General features: G+C 35.3%; 1 protein-coding gene across 2 annotated transcripts in view; it reads left to right on the top strand.

Annotated features, from left to right (window-relative positions):
- Positions 1–19,033, top strand: part of MDGA2 (MAM domain containing glycosylphosphatidylinositol anchor 2) — a 904,469-nt gene that overhangs the window by 784,846 nt on the left and 100,590 nt on the right. For both annotated transcript variants that reach the window (XM_072629633.1, XM_072629632.1), the window contains one exon: positions 3,340–3,517. In XM_072629633.1, the coding sequence (XP_072485734.1) occupies positions 3,340–3,517 (178 nt within the window). The remainder of the gene's footprint in view (positions 1–3,339; positions 3,518–19,033) is intronic.

The following is a 19,033-nucleotide window of genomic DNA, read 5'->3' as shown; positions in this document are numbered from 1 at the left end:
TAAGACCCAAGATGAAACAAACTAATTAAATGAAACTTAGAATGCTTTTCCAGTAATCAGCTAGAGAAAAGAGATTTTATGTTAATTATATGTATCGAGGATGATTGATAATGCAAGTATGAAAGACTTTGATGTTTGGAATTTTACTGTTCTGAGTTTGTGGTCAATATTTGTTTTAACTTCATAATCTAATCAACTAGGTAAATAAATTTCTAGGTTTGACATCTGTTCCCTTGCTAATGAGTGTGCGTTCATGGGCAAAATGAGGTCTGCACAGTATCATTTCATTTCTGTCTATCTTTTTACCTATCTATCTACACTTATCTCTGTGTGTGCATTTCCTCAAAGAGGATTTAGGACAAAGATATGATGTAACAAAGATGTAAAGGTTTTAAGTGTCAAGTTTTATCTAAAAGTTTTTCATTTTAATTCAACAGTATATGCATGTTTATGTTATTGAGTTCCCAGTATTGAGATATTATTATGATACTTCCCAATACTAAGAGCAATGTCAAAAAGATACGTAAACATGACATTCCTGGATAATTAATTTTTATATTTTCTCTTTTTTTATTCTGAATGCAATTAAAAACAAGAGTGAAAAACAGAACAAAGTATCTTCTAGATTCAATAGAGTATACACAGATAATTTTTTTAAAAAAATTCTTCTTTGGGGGAAGGAAACATATATGGGCTTTATATTTTAGTAATAAATTATTAAAATTGGATTAAGGATTTTACATATAAAATTGCATTATTAGTTGGAAAGAATATTTTAAATCATGTTCATTTTTTCCTGTTTTAAAATTTCTTTCTTATACTATTGAGACCAAAAGACTAATTTTGCAAGTCATGCTCTCATGTATACATTTTAAGATTCTTCCTTCAGTCTGTAAATCATATTGCCCATATTAGGTAAAAGAAAGAGCAATTAGTATGAAACCCTAAATTAATCTCAATTTTCAAGGGTAATTATGGGTTTCTAAATTGTTGTTCATATAGCTCTGTTAATAAAGTTTGTTCTATTTCTATTTGAACTGGTTTTAATCACATGAATTGTTTACAGGAAGACTAAATTTAAGAGACCTTACCAAATTATATTCATTAACAGATTTTGGCAGTCTTATCTGAGAAATCTCTGCAAGTATTTTGGAACCAATCAGGGAAATGGATGTGACTAGGAAGAATGCCTCTCCAGAACTGTCCTGAAAATGAGGCCTGTTCTAGAATTTTTAAGGAAAAATATTTCCAAAGATCAGATAGCTAGCTACATGGGACAAATAAAATCCAAGATGAAACAAGCTAATTGAATGGCAGTTGAAACAAGCAGCAAGCTAGATAAAGGACACTTTATGTTAATCAGTGTGAAGGGTTATTATTTTATTACTTTTGCTTTAATATTCCCTGGTGTTTATGTCTGCCTGAAGCTGTGTGCCCAAATACGAATGAAGATATATCCATTTAAAAGTGTGTGACAAAGAGAGAAATTGAAGACCTCTCTAGTATCAAAATTGGGGACTGTTATAGGAATATTTATATCATTTTATTGAATTTTACTATTTGGAGTTCAGAACCATTCCTCCTGCAACTTCTGGTTACCTAACAATTTGTCTTCTGTTAATATCAACCTCACCCGACTGAAACCTGACTACTAGAATAATATTGTTTCACATTACTTTGACAAAGGGAAGTTGAACTTCCTAAAGTGATTTAGTTGTTAGGTCCCCTAGGTAGCTGTATAAACAAGGATTTCCCTTATGCCAGTTTTCTTAATTATTTTGGTGACAGGTAGATCTCCCCCAATCAGCCTATTGTGAACCATGTAATCGTAATTTAATCTGTTATCTGACTTACTTATAGAGTACATTTAACTAGGTTTACTTCCATAGGTTATGCATGAGATTATGACCTTGCTTAATTAAATTTTTAAATTTTTGTGACATAGAAAGAAGTATAAGATTATGAATCTGTCTTTCATTTCATTTCATATTATTGTGAATATTTTTCATTCTCTAGTATTTAGCAAAGCCTCTAGCATACTAACAAGGATAAGAGTGGAAATGGTTTAAAGAATGAGGGCAAATAGGAGTGTGTATGTATTCTTATTTTGGGTGAAATTGAGGATAATTTATAAAATGAAGTTGCTCAATTTTAGAGTCCCCAAAAATACTATATGTTATATGACATTCCTCTCTTCTTGCCTCCATGATGTCTTGAATATGGATCAAGCACACATTTCTTAGTCTGAACTGAAAGAAGCCTAGACTTTGGCCCCATGAGGCTAGGAATTTCTGATTGACCTGCTAATAACCTCTGATTGAGATAGTTCTCATTTGGTACGGGCTCTTGGAACCCTCAAGCTCAGAAAATCTTGTGGTCTGAGAAATATGTGATAGCATATCATTATTGTGGTGATTTGATTCTTGAAGGCTGATGATGAAGTGTTAAAATTATAGAAAGTCTGTTGTACATAGAGAATTGAATATATGACATTTGTTCTGATGATTTCGCCTCATTATCACCTTATTTTTATAATTTTTATTGTTCTACTTTTTTATCACTTTCCCCTCAGCCAAATAGTTCTAATATCATTTGTAAAGGTGTAATATAGTAGCAGAGGAATAAGGATTCTCCTGGTTAGGACTGATCTCAAAATGTTTTCCAAGAGAAAAAAGGAACCAGGGAAAAAATTGTACTATATTACTCTCCCGTCCTGTGCCTTAGTTTCCACTTTCAGACAAAATTATCTATTGTCAAAAACTAGTTTAAATGACTATCAATAGAGAAAAGTAAATCACAAAAAAGCAAAACCTTAAGCAGTAGCTATGAAAGCTAGGAAAATAATTTCTATCTACTTTGCCATAATGATAAAGGAAAAGGATTAATTATAGGAATATTTATAAACTTTTGCTATTTCATCACCAGTTACCTTCCTGAGTATGACTACTATATCTAATTCCCAATTGCCATTGGCTATTCAGGTTGAGAAATTTAAAGAATGTGAAGCAAAGTTTTGGCAATAGTCCTAACTCATTGTACACATTCATTGCTCTAGATCTTTTGGTAGAAAATATTAAGGCTAAACAGTAAAAGCATGAACCAATTTTGAAGCTTTTTAAAAAAAATTTATAGTATTCGTTAACCATAAAAATGTCTGGAATATACCTTATAGCTTGTTTGTAAAAAGAAAATTAATTTTCATACAATATACATGTAGTATACTGCCTACTATGGTTAAAAAATAGCCTAATTCCTGGTGCTGTGATATTTTTCTTCTATTTTAGTAAAATACTTTAGCAGAAGGAACTTTTGTCACTATATCATTTCTTTTAACTTCAGGCTGGACAGCAACGTTGGTGGGAACAGGAGATTAAGATAAGCGGGAACATTCAAAAAGGAGAACTCATAACCTATAATCTGACTGAGCTTATAAAACCAGAGGCCTATGAAGTCCGTCTGACTCCTCTTACAAAGTTTGGTGAGGGAGATTCAACCATTCGTATCATCAAATATAGTGGTAAGTTGATATTTAAATCAATTTTGTGTGCATTACATATGATTTTAATCTGATAAAATAGGCCACATGAGTAGCTACAAAAATAATTACATGAGACTTAAGGGATACAATAAGGTAAGTTCTACATACAGTATGTACAGGAAGCATCTTCAGCAGTGATCACTGAAGACCTAGACCATTAGCTCTAATAATTCTATATAAATCCAGAGTCTATATTTATGATTACTGGAGAATTCAGTGGATTCCAAAAGTAGGTGATGCAATGTCCCTTGCCAGGATAAAATTTTCATACTCTTAGGGATTTTACTGATACAGGTGCACTTATTTTATCCACTAGGTATAGTTACCACAGGAAGAAAAAGTGACCCAGAATGGAGACTTTATCACTGTTTTAAAACAAATTCCTCCTTAATTGTTCTTGAATAAGTGATTTACACAAATAGTGACAGCAAGAGCTAAGAAAGGTGATTCTGAGGAAAGAGAAAGTTAAATCAAAATCACAACTCAAGATATGAATAGAAGTATCATTCAAGTCACTATGAAGTCACTATAGCATATGTAGTTTTCCAGCTAATTCCTTAGGAAAAGAAATACAACTGCTCTTTTCTCTTAGATAAACAACACTTTAAAATTTACAAAGCTTTTAAAAATTATCTCATTTTATTTTCTGAATAACCCTAGGAAGTAAATGTCATTATCATTCAATTTTTACAGGTGAGGGAACTGAGGCAAAAAAGGGTTAAATGACCTGCTCAGGGTCACACAGCAAGTAAATATCTGAGTCAGAATTTGAACTGTCTTCCTGAATTTAGGTTCAGGATTCTATCCACTGCACCATGTACCTGTCTTAAATTAATTCTAATTAGAATATAATGAATAGTTGAATTTTCAATACATTTGAAAAACGAAATTACATTTATGCACCCTCTGAATAATCCATTTAAACGGCTGAAAATAAATGCTTTAATCACAATAAAATTAACTCAAATTATATTAACATTTTAAGGATTACAAAATATTTCTCTCACAACAATTATGTGAGGAAAATAATAAAAAAGATTCATTAACCTAATTTTTTCTCTTCTCTTTAATTTATTTATTTTTAGTCTTCAACATTCATTTCCACAAGATTTTGAGTTCCAGATTTTCTCCCCATATCTCCCCTACTCCCGCTTCGTATGACAGGCATTCTGATTATCCCTTTACCCAGCCTTTCCCCCATCCCATCTTTTATCACCCCCCCCCATTCCTTTTCCCTTTATTGTCTTGTAGGATAATATAGATTTGCATACCCCATTACTTTCAACTTTTTGACATTTGTTTTTAAAGCTTTGACTTCCAAATTCTCTTCTTTCTTCCCTCTCTACCCCCTTCTTTGAGAAAGCAAGCCATTCATTGCAGGTTTCACACGTCCGGTTATGCAAAACACTTCCATAATAGTCATATTGTGAAAGACTAACTATATCTCCATTCTATACTGCCCCTCACTTATTCTATTTTCAACTTTGACCCTGTCCATTTTCAAAAGTGTTTGCTTCTAATTACTTGCTTCTCCCATTTGTCCTCCCTTCTATCACTACCCCATCCACCACTTATACCCTTCCTCCCTTCTTTCTTGTAGTGTAAGATAGATTTTCATATCAAATTGAGTGTGCATTGAATGTTATTCCATCCTTAGGCCAAATGCGATGGGAGTAAGTTTCACTCTTTCCTTCTCACCTCCTTCCTCTTTTCCTTCATTGTAAAACGTTTTTTTCTTACCTCTTTGATGTGAGATAATTTGCTCCATCCTAGTTCTCCCTTTCTCCTCCCAATATATTTCTTCCTCACCATATAGATAGATAGATAGATATAGATATAGATATAGATATAGATATCATCCCTTCCAACTCAACTGACCCTGTGCCCTCTGCCTATATGTATATAATTCCTCCAACTACCCTAATACTGAGAAAAGTCTCAAGAGTTATAAATATTACCTTTCCATGTATGTATAAATAATTCAACTTTAGTAAGTCCCTTATGAATTATCTTTCCTGTTTACCTTTTCATTTTTCTCTTGATTCTTGTGTTTGAAAGTCCATTTTTTTATTCAACTCTGGTCTTTTTATCTGGAATACTTGAAAGTCCTTTATTTCACCAAATGACAAGTTTTTCCCTGAAGTATTATATTCGGTTTTGCTGGGTAAGTCGTTATTGGTTTTAATCCTAGCTCCTTAGGCCTCTAGAATATCATATTCCAACCCTTCAATCCCTTAATGTAGAAACTGATAGATCTTGTGTTATTTTTATTGTATTTCTACAATACTCAAGTTGTCTCTTTCTGACTGTTTGCAATATTTTCTCCTTGGCGTGCGAACCCTAGAATTTGACTACAATATTCCTAGAAGTTTTCCTTTGGGATCTCTTTCAGGAGACAATCAGGATATTCTTTCAATTTCTATTTTACTCTCTGGTTCTAGAATATGAGGGAAGGTTTCCTTGATAATTTCTTGAGACATAATGTCTAGCCTTTGTTTTTGATTAGGGCTTTCAGATAGTCAAATTTTTAAATTGTCCCTCCTGGATCTATTTTCCAGGTCATTTGTTTTTCCAGTGATATGTTTCACATTGTCTGCTATTTTTTTCATTCCTTTGGTTTCATTTTACAATTTCTTGATCTTTCATAATATCATTAACGTCCATCTGCTCCATTTTAATTTTTAAGGAATTATCTTCTTGAGTGAGGTTTTGAACTTCCTTTTCCATATGGGCAATTCTGCTTTTTAGAGTATTCTTCTTCTTGTCGGTCTTCTGGATCTAGTTTGCCATTTGGGCTAATCTATTTTTTACACTGTTATTTTATTCAGCATTTTTTCAGTCTCCTTTAGCAAACACTTGATTCGTTTTTCATGATTTTCTTACATCACTCTCATTTTTCTTCCTAATTTTTCCTTGGCTTCTCTTGCTTGATTTTCAAAATCCTTTTTGAGTTTTTCCATGACCTGAGATCAATTCATATTTTTCTTGGGTGTTTTGAGTGTAGGAGTTTTGACTTTGTTGTCTTCTGGTTGTATGTTCTGATCTTCTTTGTTACCAAAGTAATATTTTATAGTCTGATTCTTTTTCTGATTATTGTTCATTTCCCCACATATTTACTTGATATTTGAGCTCTTTGTCAAGGTAGTTCTCTGCTTCCATTGAGGGTGAGGGATGTACTGTCAGCTGCTAGATCCCCTGACAATCTATGGGCCTAGAGCTCCAGAAATATTCACTGCCTCTGACCCCTCTGTTTCTGCGGTCAAGTGTTCTTCTACCTCCTCCATTACACTGGGTATGGGCCTGGACCACTCTCCTCTTTCACACACGTCCCACAAGTTTTTTCCACTGACCTTCCAATTTGTTCTCGTTGTTTGGGGTATGTGAAGTCTGAAAACCACTACAGGTGTCAGAAATTCAGTCCCCTTGAGGCCTGCTCAGGTCAGGTCTGTGCCAGCACTTTCCACACTAGATTGCTCTCTGTTCCCGGAGTATCTTGATAGTTGCTTTCTGTTGATCTCCATGCTGTCTTAGGCTGGAGGTTTATTCACTCCATAATTCTGTGGGTTTTGCATCTCCAGAATTTGTTTAGAATCTTTTTTTACAGTTATTTGTCTAGGTTTGTGGGGAGAGCTCTATCAAGTCCATGCTGTTACTGTGCCATCTTGGCTCCACACACCACAATTCTGCTTTTTAAGGGATCCTTCTAATCATTAGCTTTTTCAACCTCTTTTGTCATTTGGGTTACTCTATCTTTAAGGTGTCATTTTCTTCGATATTTTAGGGGGGGTCTCCTATAGCAAGCTGTTGACTCATTTTTCGTGATTTTCTTGTATCACTCTCATTTCCCTTGTCAATTTTCTCTCTACAACTGTTATTTGATTTTCAAAATTCTTTTTGAGATGTTCCATGACCTGAGACCAACTCATATTTTTCTTGGACGATTTTGATTTTGTTGTCTTCTTATGGTTGTATATTGTGATCTTCTTGTCACCAAAGTAAAATTCCATAGTCTGAGTCTTTTTTTTATGCTGTCTGTTCGTGTTCCCAACCAGATATAGTCCTCTTTGGTGGGAGAAGGTGGCAGTGTACTGTCCCAGACTTCAGGGATTTTGTATCAGTCTCTAGATCCCCCACTTTCTGTTCATCTAGAGCTCTAGGACATGCCACCACTGTTGCCACCAAAACTATTGATGCTGCTGCTCTTGTTGTTGCTCCCACCATCTCCAGCTATCACTTCCTTCTCTGCCCTGGGGCTGGAGCTGAACCCAAGCCAGACCAGGTCCCACAGAGTTTTCCCACTGACCTTCTATTTTATCTTTGATATTTGTGGGTTGAGAAGTCTGGAAAGTGCCGCAGGTACCAGTAATTTAGTTCCCCAAGTCCTGCTCAGTTCCAGTCTGGGCTGGTGGGGCCCATGCTGGTCTGCACTCTGCTCCCAACCTGGTGTGATACATGCTTTCTATTGATCTACCAGGCTTTCTTTGACTGGCATTTTGTTTCTCTCCTTCATTCTGTGGATTATGAAGCTCGAGAATTTGTTTAGAGTCATTTGTTACACATATTTGGAGGGGTTTAGTGGGGGAGGGCTTAAGAAAATCCCTGCTTTTATTCTGCTATCTTGGTTCCATTATCTTAATTTTTAGATTAGCATATCATACATACATGTATTAGAATGCAAATATAGGTCATCTGATTCTAGGCAATTATGTAATACTGACTCACAAAAAAACTGACAATACTGACTTAAAATTTTGATCTTGGATCTTATAACTACTTGACTAGGAATAAACTATGTTCTCTTACTGCTATTCAGTCTTTTGTGACTGATTTGTCCTTAAAGGTTGAAACCTGCATATGTAATTCAACATATATATTTGTCTCAAAAGATTGTCTATCTGCCTCATAAGTTTGTTGTAGAAAAGTGCTCTGCAAAACTCAAAGCACTATATGTGTGTGTGTGAGAGAGAGAGCGAGAGAGAGAGAAAGAGAGAGATTATTATAATTATAGTCACACTGTTATCTCTTCATATGTCTTATTATAGGAAATAATGTGTATTGATTTCAAAAATAAGGAAACATAATTAAATTCTAAAGAATTTGAATGCTTTTTAGAATTATGATATTCAGATCCCTCCTATTGTTTATCAGCATTTCTATTACGGACTTTTGTTTCTAGGTATTAAAGAATAACTATTCAAATACTTCAACTTTCTTTAATTGTTCCATTGGAATATATATGTTTAATATTTACTTAGGTTTGATATGAAAATGTATTTCATATTTAATCAGTTTTAATTTTTAAAAATACCATACATTTCTGAGCTAAAGCCAACATTTGCTCAGGCATTATATTCCCCTGAATAGTTAGAAAAATGTTACTGTTAAGAAAACAGCCTACTGTTCTCAACTCCTTTGTAAACATTGTAATTATCTCCATCATCTCTCCCTCTCTGGCATAAATCTGAAGTTCTTCCTCATCTTGTTTGCCCATCTCTATATATAACTTCTAGTTTATCAATGTTTTTCTAAAATGTAGTGTCCAGATTGTTACACATTGTTTTATTGTTACAAATTGTAACATATTGTTACAGATCTGACAAAAATAAAGATTTTCTTATTAACAACAGAACAGAGTATTGTACATAAACCTTTAATATCCATTATTTATAGATTGTTTTGTTAAGTTTTTCCCTTGGAATGAGAGTTATATTTCAAATTTATCATGATTATTCTAATCATGCCCTGATTGCGTCTTCTTCTGAATTTTCTTTTGCTTTCTTTTGTTAATTTTTAAAAAGACTTTTGGTATCTTTTCTCCTGCCTTTTAAAAGTATCATATCACTATCCTTCCTTCACTATCACTTTCTTGTCATTATCTATCCCTTCAACTCACTTCCCTAAAAAGAGACATTCCTCCCTTCCACATCCTGGGGATGTCTGAAAACATATGCCTCATTTTGCACCATTGACACATCACCTTTCTGCCAAGAGGTGGGTATCATAATTCCTCATAAGACTTCTGCAGTTATGATTGTCATTGTTTTAATCATAATTATTCTTTCACAAATGCTTTCTTATATGTTGCTGTAATCAATAGATTGCATAAATTATCTTACTGCTTCTCACTTCAGTCTACATTAATTCATTCGTGTTCCCACAGGTTTCTCTGAATATGTCCCCTTTTATAATTTCTTAGAGTACAATAATATAGTCATAAGCCTTAATATGTTTATCAGTTTCTGATTGATAAGCATCCCTCTTAATTCCAATTCTTTGTATAAGAGGTGCATACACAGCTATGCTAGGGCCAATTTGTATAGGTTCAAAATTACATGTAACATTTTCAGTGTGAATATTTGTACCTTGGAAATCAACAAATGCTACAAAGAAAATGGATTGCTTTACCATTTTGTTGAGTTCTAGGCATAAGAAAATGATGAAGAAAATGTGAAAAATACATATTAAATTTAAAAATGTCCTTTCTTTTTTTCTGGAAAGTCAGTTGTTAAAAATTTACCAGTGGAGGTGGAGTCAAGATGGCAAAGTTCTCACCTGAGCTCTCCCCCGTTTTAAAGTCTCCCCCTTTCAAATACAAGACTCAATAGAAACATAAAAACGTCAACAGAAAGAGAAATCATAAGGGATTCAATAAAGTTAAATTGTTTGCATATTTACATGGGAAGATGATGTTTGCAGCTCATAAGACCTTTCTCATTGTAACACAGTTAGAAGGAATTATACTGACAGAGGGTACAGGTGTGAGTTGAATATGAAGGTATGATATCTAAAAAGTAAAGCTAAGGCATGGGAGAGGAATATACTGCAATAAAGAGAAAGGGAGTGATAGAATGTGGTAAGTTATCTCACATAAAAGGGGCTAAAATAAGCATTTGCCATAGGGGGAAGAACAGGAAGATGAAGAGGAGTGAGCAAACCTTACTCTTATCAGAATTGGCTCAAAGAGGGAATAACATACAGACTCCATTGGTTATAGACATCTATCTTACCCTACAGGAAAATAGGAGGGGAAAGGGACAAGAGAAGGAAGGGGGGAGTGTGATAGAAGGGAGAGTAGATTGAGGTAGGAGGTAGTCAGAAGGAAAACACTTTGGAGGAAAGACAGGGTGAAAGGAGAGAAAATAGAATAAATAAGAGAGGGGAATAGGATGGAGGGAAATGCAGTTCGCAAAAGTAACTGGAAAATGTAGGGGCAAGTTTCTCTAATAAAGGCCTCCATTTCTCAAACATATAGAGAATGAAATCCTTTTTTTAATTTGTGCTAATTTATTGATTTTAGTGAATATTCATTTCTACGAGATTTTGAGTTTCAAATTTCCTTCCTGTCTCTCCCCTCCCCCACCTTAAGATGGTTTACATTCTGATTAACCCTTCATCCAGTCTGCCCTCCCCTCTATCAACCCCCCTTAAATCACTCCCCCTCACATTCTTGTAGGGCAATAGTAATCTATACCCCATTGCCTGTACATCTTATTTTCCAGCTGCATATTAAAAAAAATAAAACATTTCAAACTTTTTTTAAAACTTTGAGTTCCAAATTCTCCCCCTTCTTCCCTGTCCACCTGCCTTCATTGAGATAGCAAGCAATTCAGTGTATACATGTGTAGTTATGCAAAATTCTTCCATAATAGTCACGTTGTGAAAAACTACATTTTCCTCCATTTCCTCTGCCCCTCCCATTTATTCTCTTCTCTTCTTTGACCTTGTTCCTATCCAAAAGTGCTTGCTTCTGACCAGCCCTTTCTTTAATCTATCCTCCCTTCTGTCATCCCCCTCTTATCCCCTTCCCCCTACTTTCCAGTAGGGTAAGATACCTAATTGAGCGTGTATGTTATTCCCTCCTTAAGCAAAATCCAATGAGAGTAAGGTTCACTCATTCACTCTCATCTCCTCTTTCATCCCCCCCATCATAAAAGCCTTTTCTTGCTCTTTTATGTCACATAATTTACCCCTATCTCTCCCTCTTTCTTCCTAATATATTTCTCATTCTCTTAAATTTATTTTTACATATCATCCATTCATATTCAACACACTCTGCACCCTCTCTCTATTTGTATATTTGTACATATATTAGGTATATATTAATATATATTATATTTGTATATATATTAGGTCTATAAATTTTTATATATTAGCATATATGTATACAGACATATATGCACGTATGTAAGTGTGTATATGTGCATGTATGAGAAATGATGGAGCAGACATAGAAAAAAAGAGTAAATGCCAAATGATGGAGCAGACATAGAATAAGAGAGTTTAATTCACTTTTGGTGGACTTTTGAATTGATTCAACCATTCTCTAAATCAGTTCAGAGCTACATCCAAAGTGCTATAAAACCAGTTGGCCTAGGGATACCACTACTAGGTCTGTATCCCAAAAGAGAAAAAAAAACAAAAGCTAAAAGCACCTATATGTACAAAAGTATTTATAGAAGTTATTTTCTGGGGGCAAAGAATTAGAAGTCAAGGGGATGCCCATCAATTGGGAGATGATTGAACAAGTTGTGATACGTGATGATGATGGAATACTATTATACTCTAAGAAATGATGAGCAAGTTTCTCTAAGAAAAACCTGGAAAAACTTGATTGGGCTGATGCGAGGTAAAATGTAATGTGTACAAAGCAACAGCAAAATTGCAAGATGATCAGCTGCGAATGACTTGGGTATTCTCAGAATACAGTGATCCAAAACAACTCTGAAGGACTTATGATGAAAAATTCTATCTATCCCCAAAGGAAGAAGAACTTGTGGTGTCTGAATATAGATTGATGCATACTTTTTAACTTTATTTTTCTGGAGTTTTTTTTCTTCTCTATGTTTTCTTTCATAACATGACTTTTATGGATACATTTAGTATGACTGCACATATTACACATATATAACCTATATGGAATTGCTTACCTTCTCAAAGGAGGGGGGGAGGGAGGAAAGGAGAGAATTTGGAACTCAAAGTTTTAAAAACAAATGTTAAACTTGTTTTGCATATAATGGGGGAAAATAAAATGCTAAATAAAGCATAAATAAAATAATTACCAGCCTACTACTAATATGGGATTAGATGATCACCCACATCATTGCACCTCACACTTCTCACACAGAGTATGAAAATATCTGGTTTTTTTCGTTTGACTCACTCACTTCAACTGACTCATCCTGGCAGATTTAGGTTCCCATAGAAGGAGTACCACCATACTATTACACTCAAATTATCTCAGAGTCACAGGAATAACTCTGTTCTAAAAAGTTATATGCTCACTGTAATTATTACTTCTACTTTTGAACCCCCAAAATGTGTTTCTATTTGCACCCAACCAGTGACTCACAATAAAGATAGTTTCTGATCTTAAATACAGTTCTTAACTTAAAAGAAATAATAATAATATCACAAATATATTAAAGTAAAGTAAAAGCATATTAAAGGAATAATAAATATGTCATAACTCAAATAAACTTAGGTTATATCCTCCAACCAATGAATGCACTCTGTAGCTGTGGAAGACAGTGAAGAAACACTTAGAGAAACTTATCAAGGAGGCACATGAGTAAGAAAAATTGTGAATGCAGAGTAATTTATGAATTTAGAATTGTAAATGTTGATGTTCTCTCTCTTAGGAAACAATCCCTAATAGCACCTTGACGAATATGGCTTCTGCATTGAATAGATGCCTTCACTGCAAAACTGATGTGATCCACATTGTACATGGCTAAAAATAGAAACAAAAACAAAAATTCCACTAGGAATGATGTTTTAGAAAAACTACCTGATCCACTGGAAAACTTATGAGATTCTTTGCCTGAAAATTGTTCCTCTCTTCAAGTAGACCTTCTTTTCACTGGGAGATATAGAATATATTGCTTCCAATTTCAAATGTATTTAAAGCAGCTCAGCTCTCTCTTATCTTTCTGGGTTAATACTTTATGTCCTTTCTAAGAACAATCTCACTCTACCTTGTGATTATAAATACAAAATCTCATCCTCTATTCATAACCAAATACAGTACTCTTGTGTTTCAAAATGCCAACACAAAATAAAAGACTAAAAAGGTTGCAGCAACAAGAGTCTTTAATCAAGGCTAGGTAATTACAATTTAGTGCACTCTATATAGCCTCAGAAGACTGTAATGCCTGGGAGGAATAGAAGGGGCAAAATTTAAATAAATTTTAGTAGGGAGGGAGTCTTATGGAAGGCACAGCCTTGAGAAGTTGTTACGCAGGTTGTTTTACAGAGTAACTGAAAATCCATAGAAAAGGCTTAGGGAATGTTGACGTCTAGTCAGAATAATGAACCTTAGGTGTAGTAGTAAATGTTTTCCAGAGAGACCACAAGAACTGCACCAACTGGTTTGAATCTGCTTCAAAGATGGCATCAGGGTCAAGTACCCCTCTGAGGGCTGCATTCAATATTGCTTTTATTAAATTATAAAGCCATTCTGTTATCTACAGCTCTCAAGTATTCTAGAACCTGTCACATTTAAATTGAAAAAAATAAACAATGTCCTAGAACTCTGAGTCATAGTAACTTGTTTCTCTAAGAAAACTGATCAAGGCAGACAACACAGCAACAAATATGCTGTGTTTCAAATTTATGCTTCTTTTCTTTTGTTCATGAGTTTTTTTTTAACACAGTCCATTTTTTAAGGTATGATATGCTTTTGAGAGATATGCATAGTTTATATTCTTATTCATTTATCACAAACGTTTACCTATCATATTAAACTTTTCTAAAATTCCATTCAGATTCTCAATTTCTTATCTGTATGTTTTGTTGATTTGAGATTTGCAACTATTATATTTTTGATAACAATTTCTCCCTATAATTCTATAAATTTTCCTTTAATTTCTTAGCTGCTATGTTGTCTAATGAATGTCTGTGTATTTAGGGTTAGGGCTAGAATCGATGTACATATACACACACACACATAGACCCACATGTACATATACACATACATATATGTACACATATAACTGATTTTTAAAATAATACTTTATTTTTCTCCAATTGCATACAAAAACAATTTTTAACATTTTTAAAGTTTTGAGTTCCAAATTCTATCTCTCCCTGCCTCTTCCTCGCTGAGGTAGCAAGTAGTCTGATATAATACATACATGTGCAATCATGCAAAGCATTTCCATATTAGTCATTTTGTGCAAGAAGACTCAAAGAAAGGAAGTGAAAAGTAGTATGCTTCAGTCTGTTTTCAGACAACATCAGTTCTTTTTCTGGAGATGGACAGTATTTTTTATCATGAGTTCTTTGGGATTGTCATGGATCATTTTGTTACTGAGAATAGCAATGTCATTCATAATTTTCATTGCACAATATTGCTATTACTGTGTACAATGCTCTCTTGGTTTTGGATCAATTAATTCTCAAGTGTGATTTCATTCCTTTGTAAGAAAAACAAATAGCCTAGTCTGTAGGATGGGACCTTTATGTGGTTAGTAAACATTGTTTCTACCACATCCCACAGCTTGGTGGGTGCTATCGCCTACTACCAATGTATGTCATACTTGTGAGCATAAGGAACTTGTTACATAGTGCATATGTAAGCATCAGGTTTTTTACATCCAGTATTCTAAAAACCGTGATAGAGATCCTGCATTGCTACTATAATTATTCACCTACCCTGTGTCCTTTATATGGGCCACTGTTCATATGTGGCTTTTGTCACCACGACCTCTCATCTGGACCAGTTGATATTATATTTGGAGCTGCAGACACCTTCTGGTGATCCATTTGTGCCTGTCAAAGGCTAGTCTTTATGCAGAGAGGCTTCCAGAAACATGGGCCCTGGGTCTTAACGATCCAAGCGAACAGATTGTTTAACAGCTTATTTTACAACGTCCACAGCTGAAACCTATTATGGGACCCACTTGAAAGATACTTGTGAGTGACTTGATAAAGAAGGGCTATGGGGATATCTAGGTAGGGAATGTGAGTTTTCCAAAATCTAGAATCCAGCAAGTCTCTGGATTTCCTTCTAAGATCTTGGGGCAACTCAGTAGCTTATTCTGGACTGTGTCTAGAATCCTCTAGGTTTTCCTTATTCATTACATTCCTTAAAATTCTATTGAGAAATTTGAAATCTAGATTTTCTTAGGATTGATTTCCCACCCCTTGTTCCTCATATAGGCTGCATCTGATCTATGACCTCCGTCGGAGAATGCTTCAACATTGTTTCATCAATATTGTGATATATAACAAAGAGAGGCCTCTTTCAAGCTATATTTCTGTTCACCACAATATGGCAGTTTAAGGAAAATTCATTTAGCTCTGGAAACAGGTGGTGAAGGTATATTGTATTCCTTCCCAGGTAAAAATAAAACTGTTCCTGACAAGACTCAGCCACAGGAATAGAGAAAAAAAAACATTGGCAAGATTAATAGCCCCATAACACTCACTCTCTGCCTGGGCTGCCTACTTTGCAGTATTGACAATGCCATTGTTGGCCTGATAATTTTATTCACTATTCAGTAAGGTACCATGAACCATTCGCCTTCCTCATAGATAGGGGTATTTGGTATAAAGAAATACTTCAGTTTTCTTCATCTCCATCACTACAGAAGACATATATTTCACACTCTGGGACACATGATATTGAAAGTACCCATTTGACCCTACCCACAATAACATATCTGGAGATTACTGAAAGCCACTTCACATCTCCAAAAAAACCCAATAAATACCTGAGCCAATAACACCTCTTCCCTCTATCGACTGCCTTCTGTAGCCTATCCTAAATGATGCAAATGGGGGAGAGGTTTTGCAGACAACTAGGTGGCTCAGTGGATTTATTGCTGGATCTGCAATCAAGAAAATCTGAATTCAAATCGGGTCTCAAACACTTATTGTGTGTGGAACCCTGGACAAATCACTTAACCTCGCTTTTCCTTAATCCACTGGAGAAGAAAATGAAAAGCTATTCAGGGATCTTTGCGAAAACAACAACAACAAAAAACATGAAAAACATTGGCATGCTAGAGTCCACAACGTAATGGAAAGTTGAAAATATGAAATGATTATACCACAGAAACAACTTGGAGGACACCTCAGGTTTAGGTGGGGTCAATGGACCCCTAGTGCTCTGGTGTTTAATTGTCAGAGTTTTGCTAGCATCCTCATGAGGTGACCATCACTGTCTTTCTTATCTACTTTGAGAGATGGATTCATCTTCCTCTGCCCACCCAGAAAAATGGCAAGGAGTGCTCTAACTCTCCTTATACCTCATATCCAGAGTGCCTATTTTCACCAACAGAAGTATTTGCGCAAGCTACGGCTATACCAACCTCCTGGTCAAGGTTTACCAATTGATTGATCCACAACTGTATGGTTATATGGTGGGTTATAGCTATTGTTAAAATCTGAAGCCATTTGTATAGAGTTCTGCCCAAGAAGCATGATCTTATTGCCCCAAAGATTGGGTAAGTATGGGGTGTGTCACCACAGCTCTCCTAGGAACAATGCTAGGATAAACCAGGGGCTTCTGGTTTTTTCCCAGTCTCTACTCCAATTGACTCTCCTCCATTCCGATGGCCTGCATCTCAATAAGAACCCAAACTCCTGTGAATAGACAGAAGATAGGGCTCTTCAATCCCCAGTCCCATTAAGAGAGATCTTTTTTTACTTACACAGCTGCCAGAACTACTAACTGCTTCTTGGCTTTCATTATAAGGTCCCTGAAAACCAAAACTCTGTTTTTAGCTGCTGAATGAACCAGAGTATCAATGAATCAGAACTTTCAGTCTGAATGCACTAGCGATCCAATCTCTGAAGCATAGTCAATAACATCTTGGGGATGCTGATCATGTTTCTTTCTTTATCATCCTGGGCAGTCCCCTTTCCATGCCCAGAATGCCAGAGTTGAACCCTGCTATTGGTCCCACAGATAGAATTCTCTATATAAGATCATAATGGCCTCAGCAACAAAAAACCCTAGGCAATGTGAGACAACCCTGTTCTTCCACATTCACAAGGCTTTCTCTCCATCTTTATCATGATGTGAGCCATGAGACTATTTTCCCTTATTCTTATCATGTAAGGACTACCAAATGTTGTAAGTATAATTCTGAAACCATCACCCTTTTAGTTTAGGTCCAATGTTGGGATGACATGGGACACATAAGTCATTGAAAAAAGAAGGTTTACCTTTGCCAAAGTCAGAATATACTCTAAGAACATAGTGGTTTCTCTGGACTTGGTGCCTTTTTTACCGCCATTTAGTTAATAGGTCATCAGGTAGACTCACAAGATTTAGGGCAACCAATAAGTCTGAGAGATATTGAAGACACATACATCTGGGACCTTTTTATGCTCCAGCACCCAGAAGCTGCCCACAGAAAAGCTGGAGACAATTAGGTTATATGAGGGGATGAAGTCAGGGAACGTGCATCAAGCAAATGTTGGCCCTAACACATCAAGAAGAGTTTGCTTTCATTTTCCCAATATATCATAAGAGGGTTGGGCCAATTTCTTCATTCAAATTGGGCTTCAGACAGCTGTGGGCAAGTTGCTTTATTTCTTTCTGCTTCATTATCTTCAACTGTACAAACAAGTTAGTAATATCACCGCTTCCTACTTGTGTGAATCAAAGGACATATTTCTATAGTGTTTAGCACAGTGCCTGACAAAAAATATTTCTTTGCTTCTTTATGATCTCGCTGATGATTCTAATGACCTAAGTTTTCTAGGACTCTTAGCATTAGTTATGGAACACTAGGTCTGATGATATCTTTGCTCTCCATGTCAAGCTATTGAGTTATCTCATCTGAGCCATTTAGGGCCCATCCAATCCCTGAGGTCAGTTGGTACAGGTTGAATGGGTCTGACTCTGGTAAACTTCCTGTGTAGTTTAGATCTGATATTATAATGAGTCACTCACAATCCATCTAACAACCAATATAAAAATGTTTATATCCCATAGCAAGAGGAAGATATTTAATAGGAATATTCATGAGTACACGACTTTGATTGAAACTTCCAAGTATTGTTCATTAGTCAGAAATGTCAATAAGGGAACTGAGGTTCTTAGTGACCTCTTCTAGACTGGCAAACAACAACCTACACCAAAACAACCTGAGATAATACCCTTAACCAAGCAAGCATCAAGGATAATTTTAATACATCTTAAATAAAAGAACTAGCCTTATTTTCATAGGCTTAGGAAAAGCTAGTATAGATTACAATGGAAATATTGCTCCTCTTACACTGTGGTACTGTAGACGATGTTTTGGATTTCTAATCAGAGAACTTGAATTCAAATTCTGCCTCCTGTCATTTCATGTCCATGTGTCAGACAGGTAATTTAATGACTTTGTGCTTCTGTTTCTTTACCTGCAAAAAAAAATATGGGTGGGTGGGAGGAATTGGACTAGATTGGGATGGGGAAGCTGTGGCCTGGAGGATTTTTTTCTGTGAAGTATGGATTCAGTCAAGGGGTTACCCTTGAGGGCACAGAGGGCCATATATGTC

The sequence above is a fragment of the Notamacropus eugenii genome, chromosome 1 (genome assembly GCF_028372415.1).
Source record: "Notamacropus eugenii isolate mMacEug1 chromosome 1, mMacEug1.pri_v2, whole genome shotgun sequence".
In the NCBI taxonomy this organism is placed as follows: domain Eukaryota; kingdom Metazoa; phylum Chordata; class Mammalia; order Diprotodontia; family Macropodidae; genus Notamacropus; species Notamacropus eugenii.
Note: the sequence above shows the minus strand (reverse complement) of the source record. Positions and strands in the feature narration are given on the sequence as shown.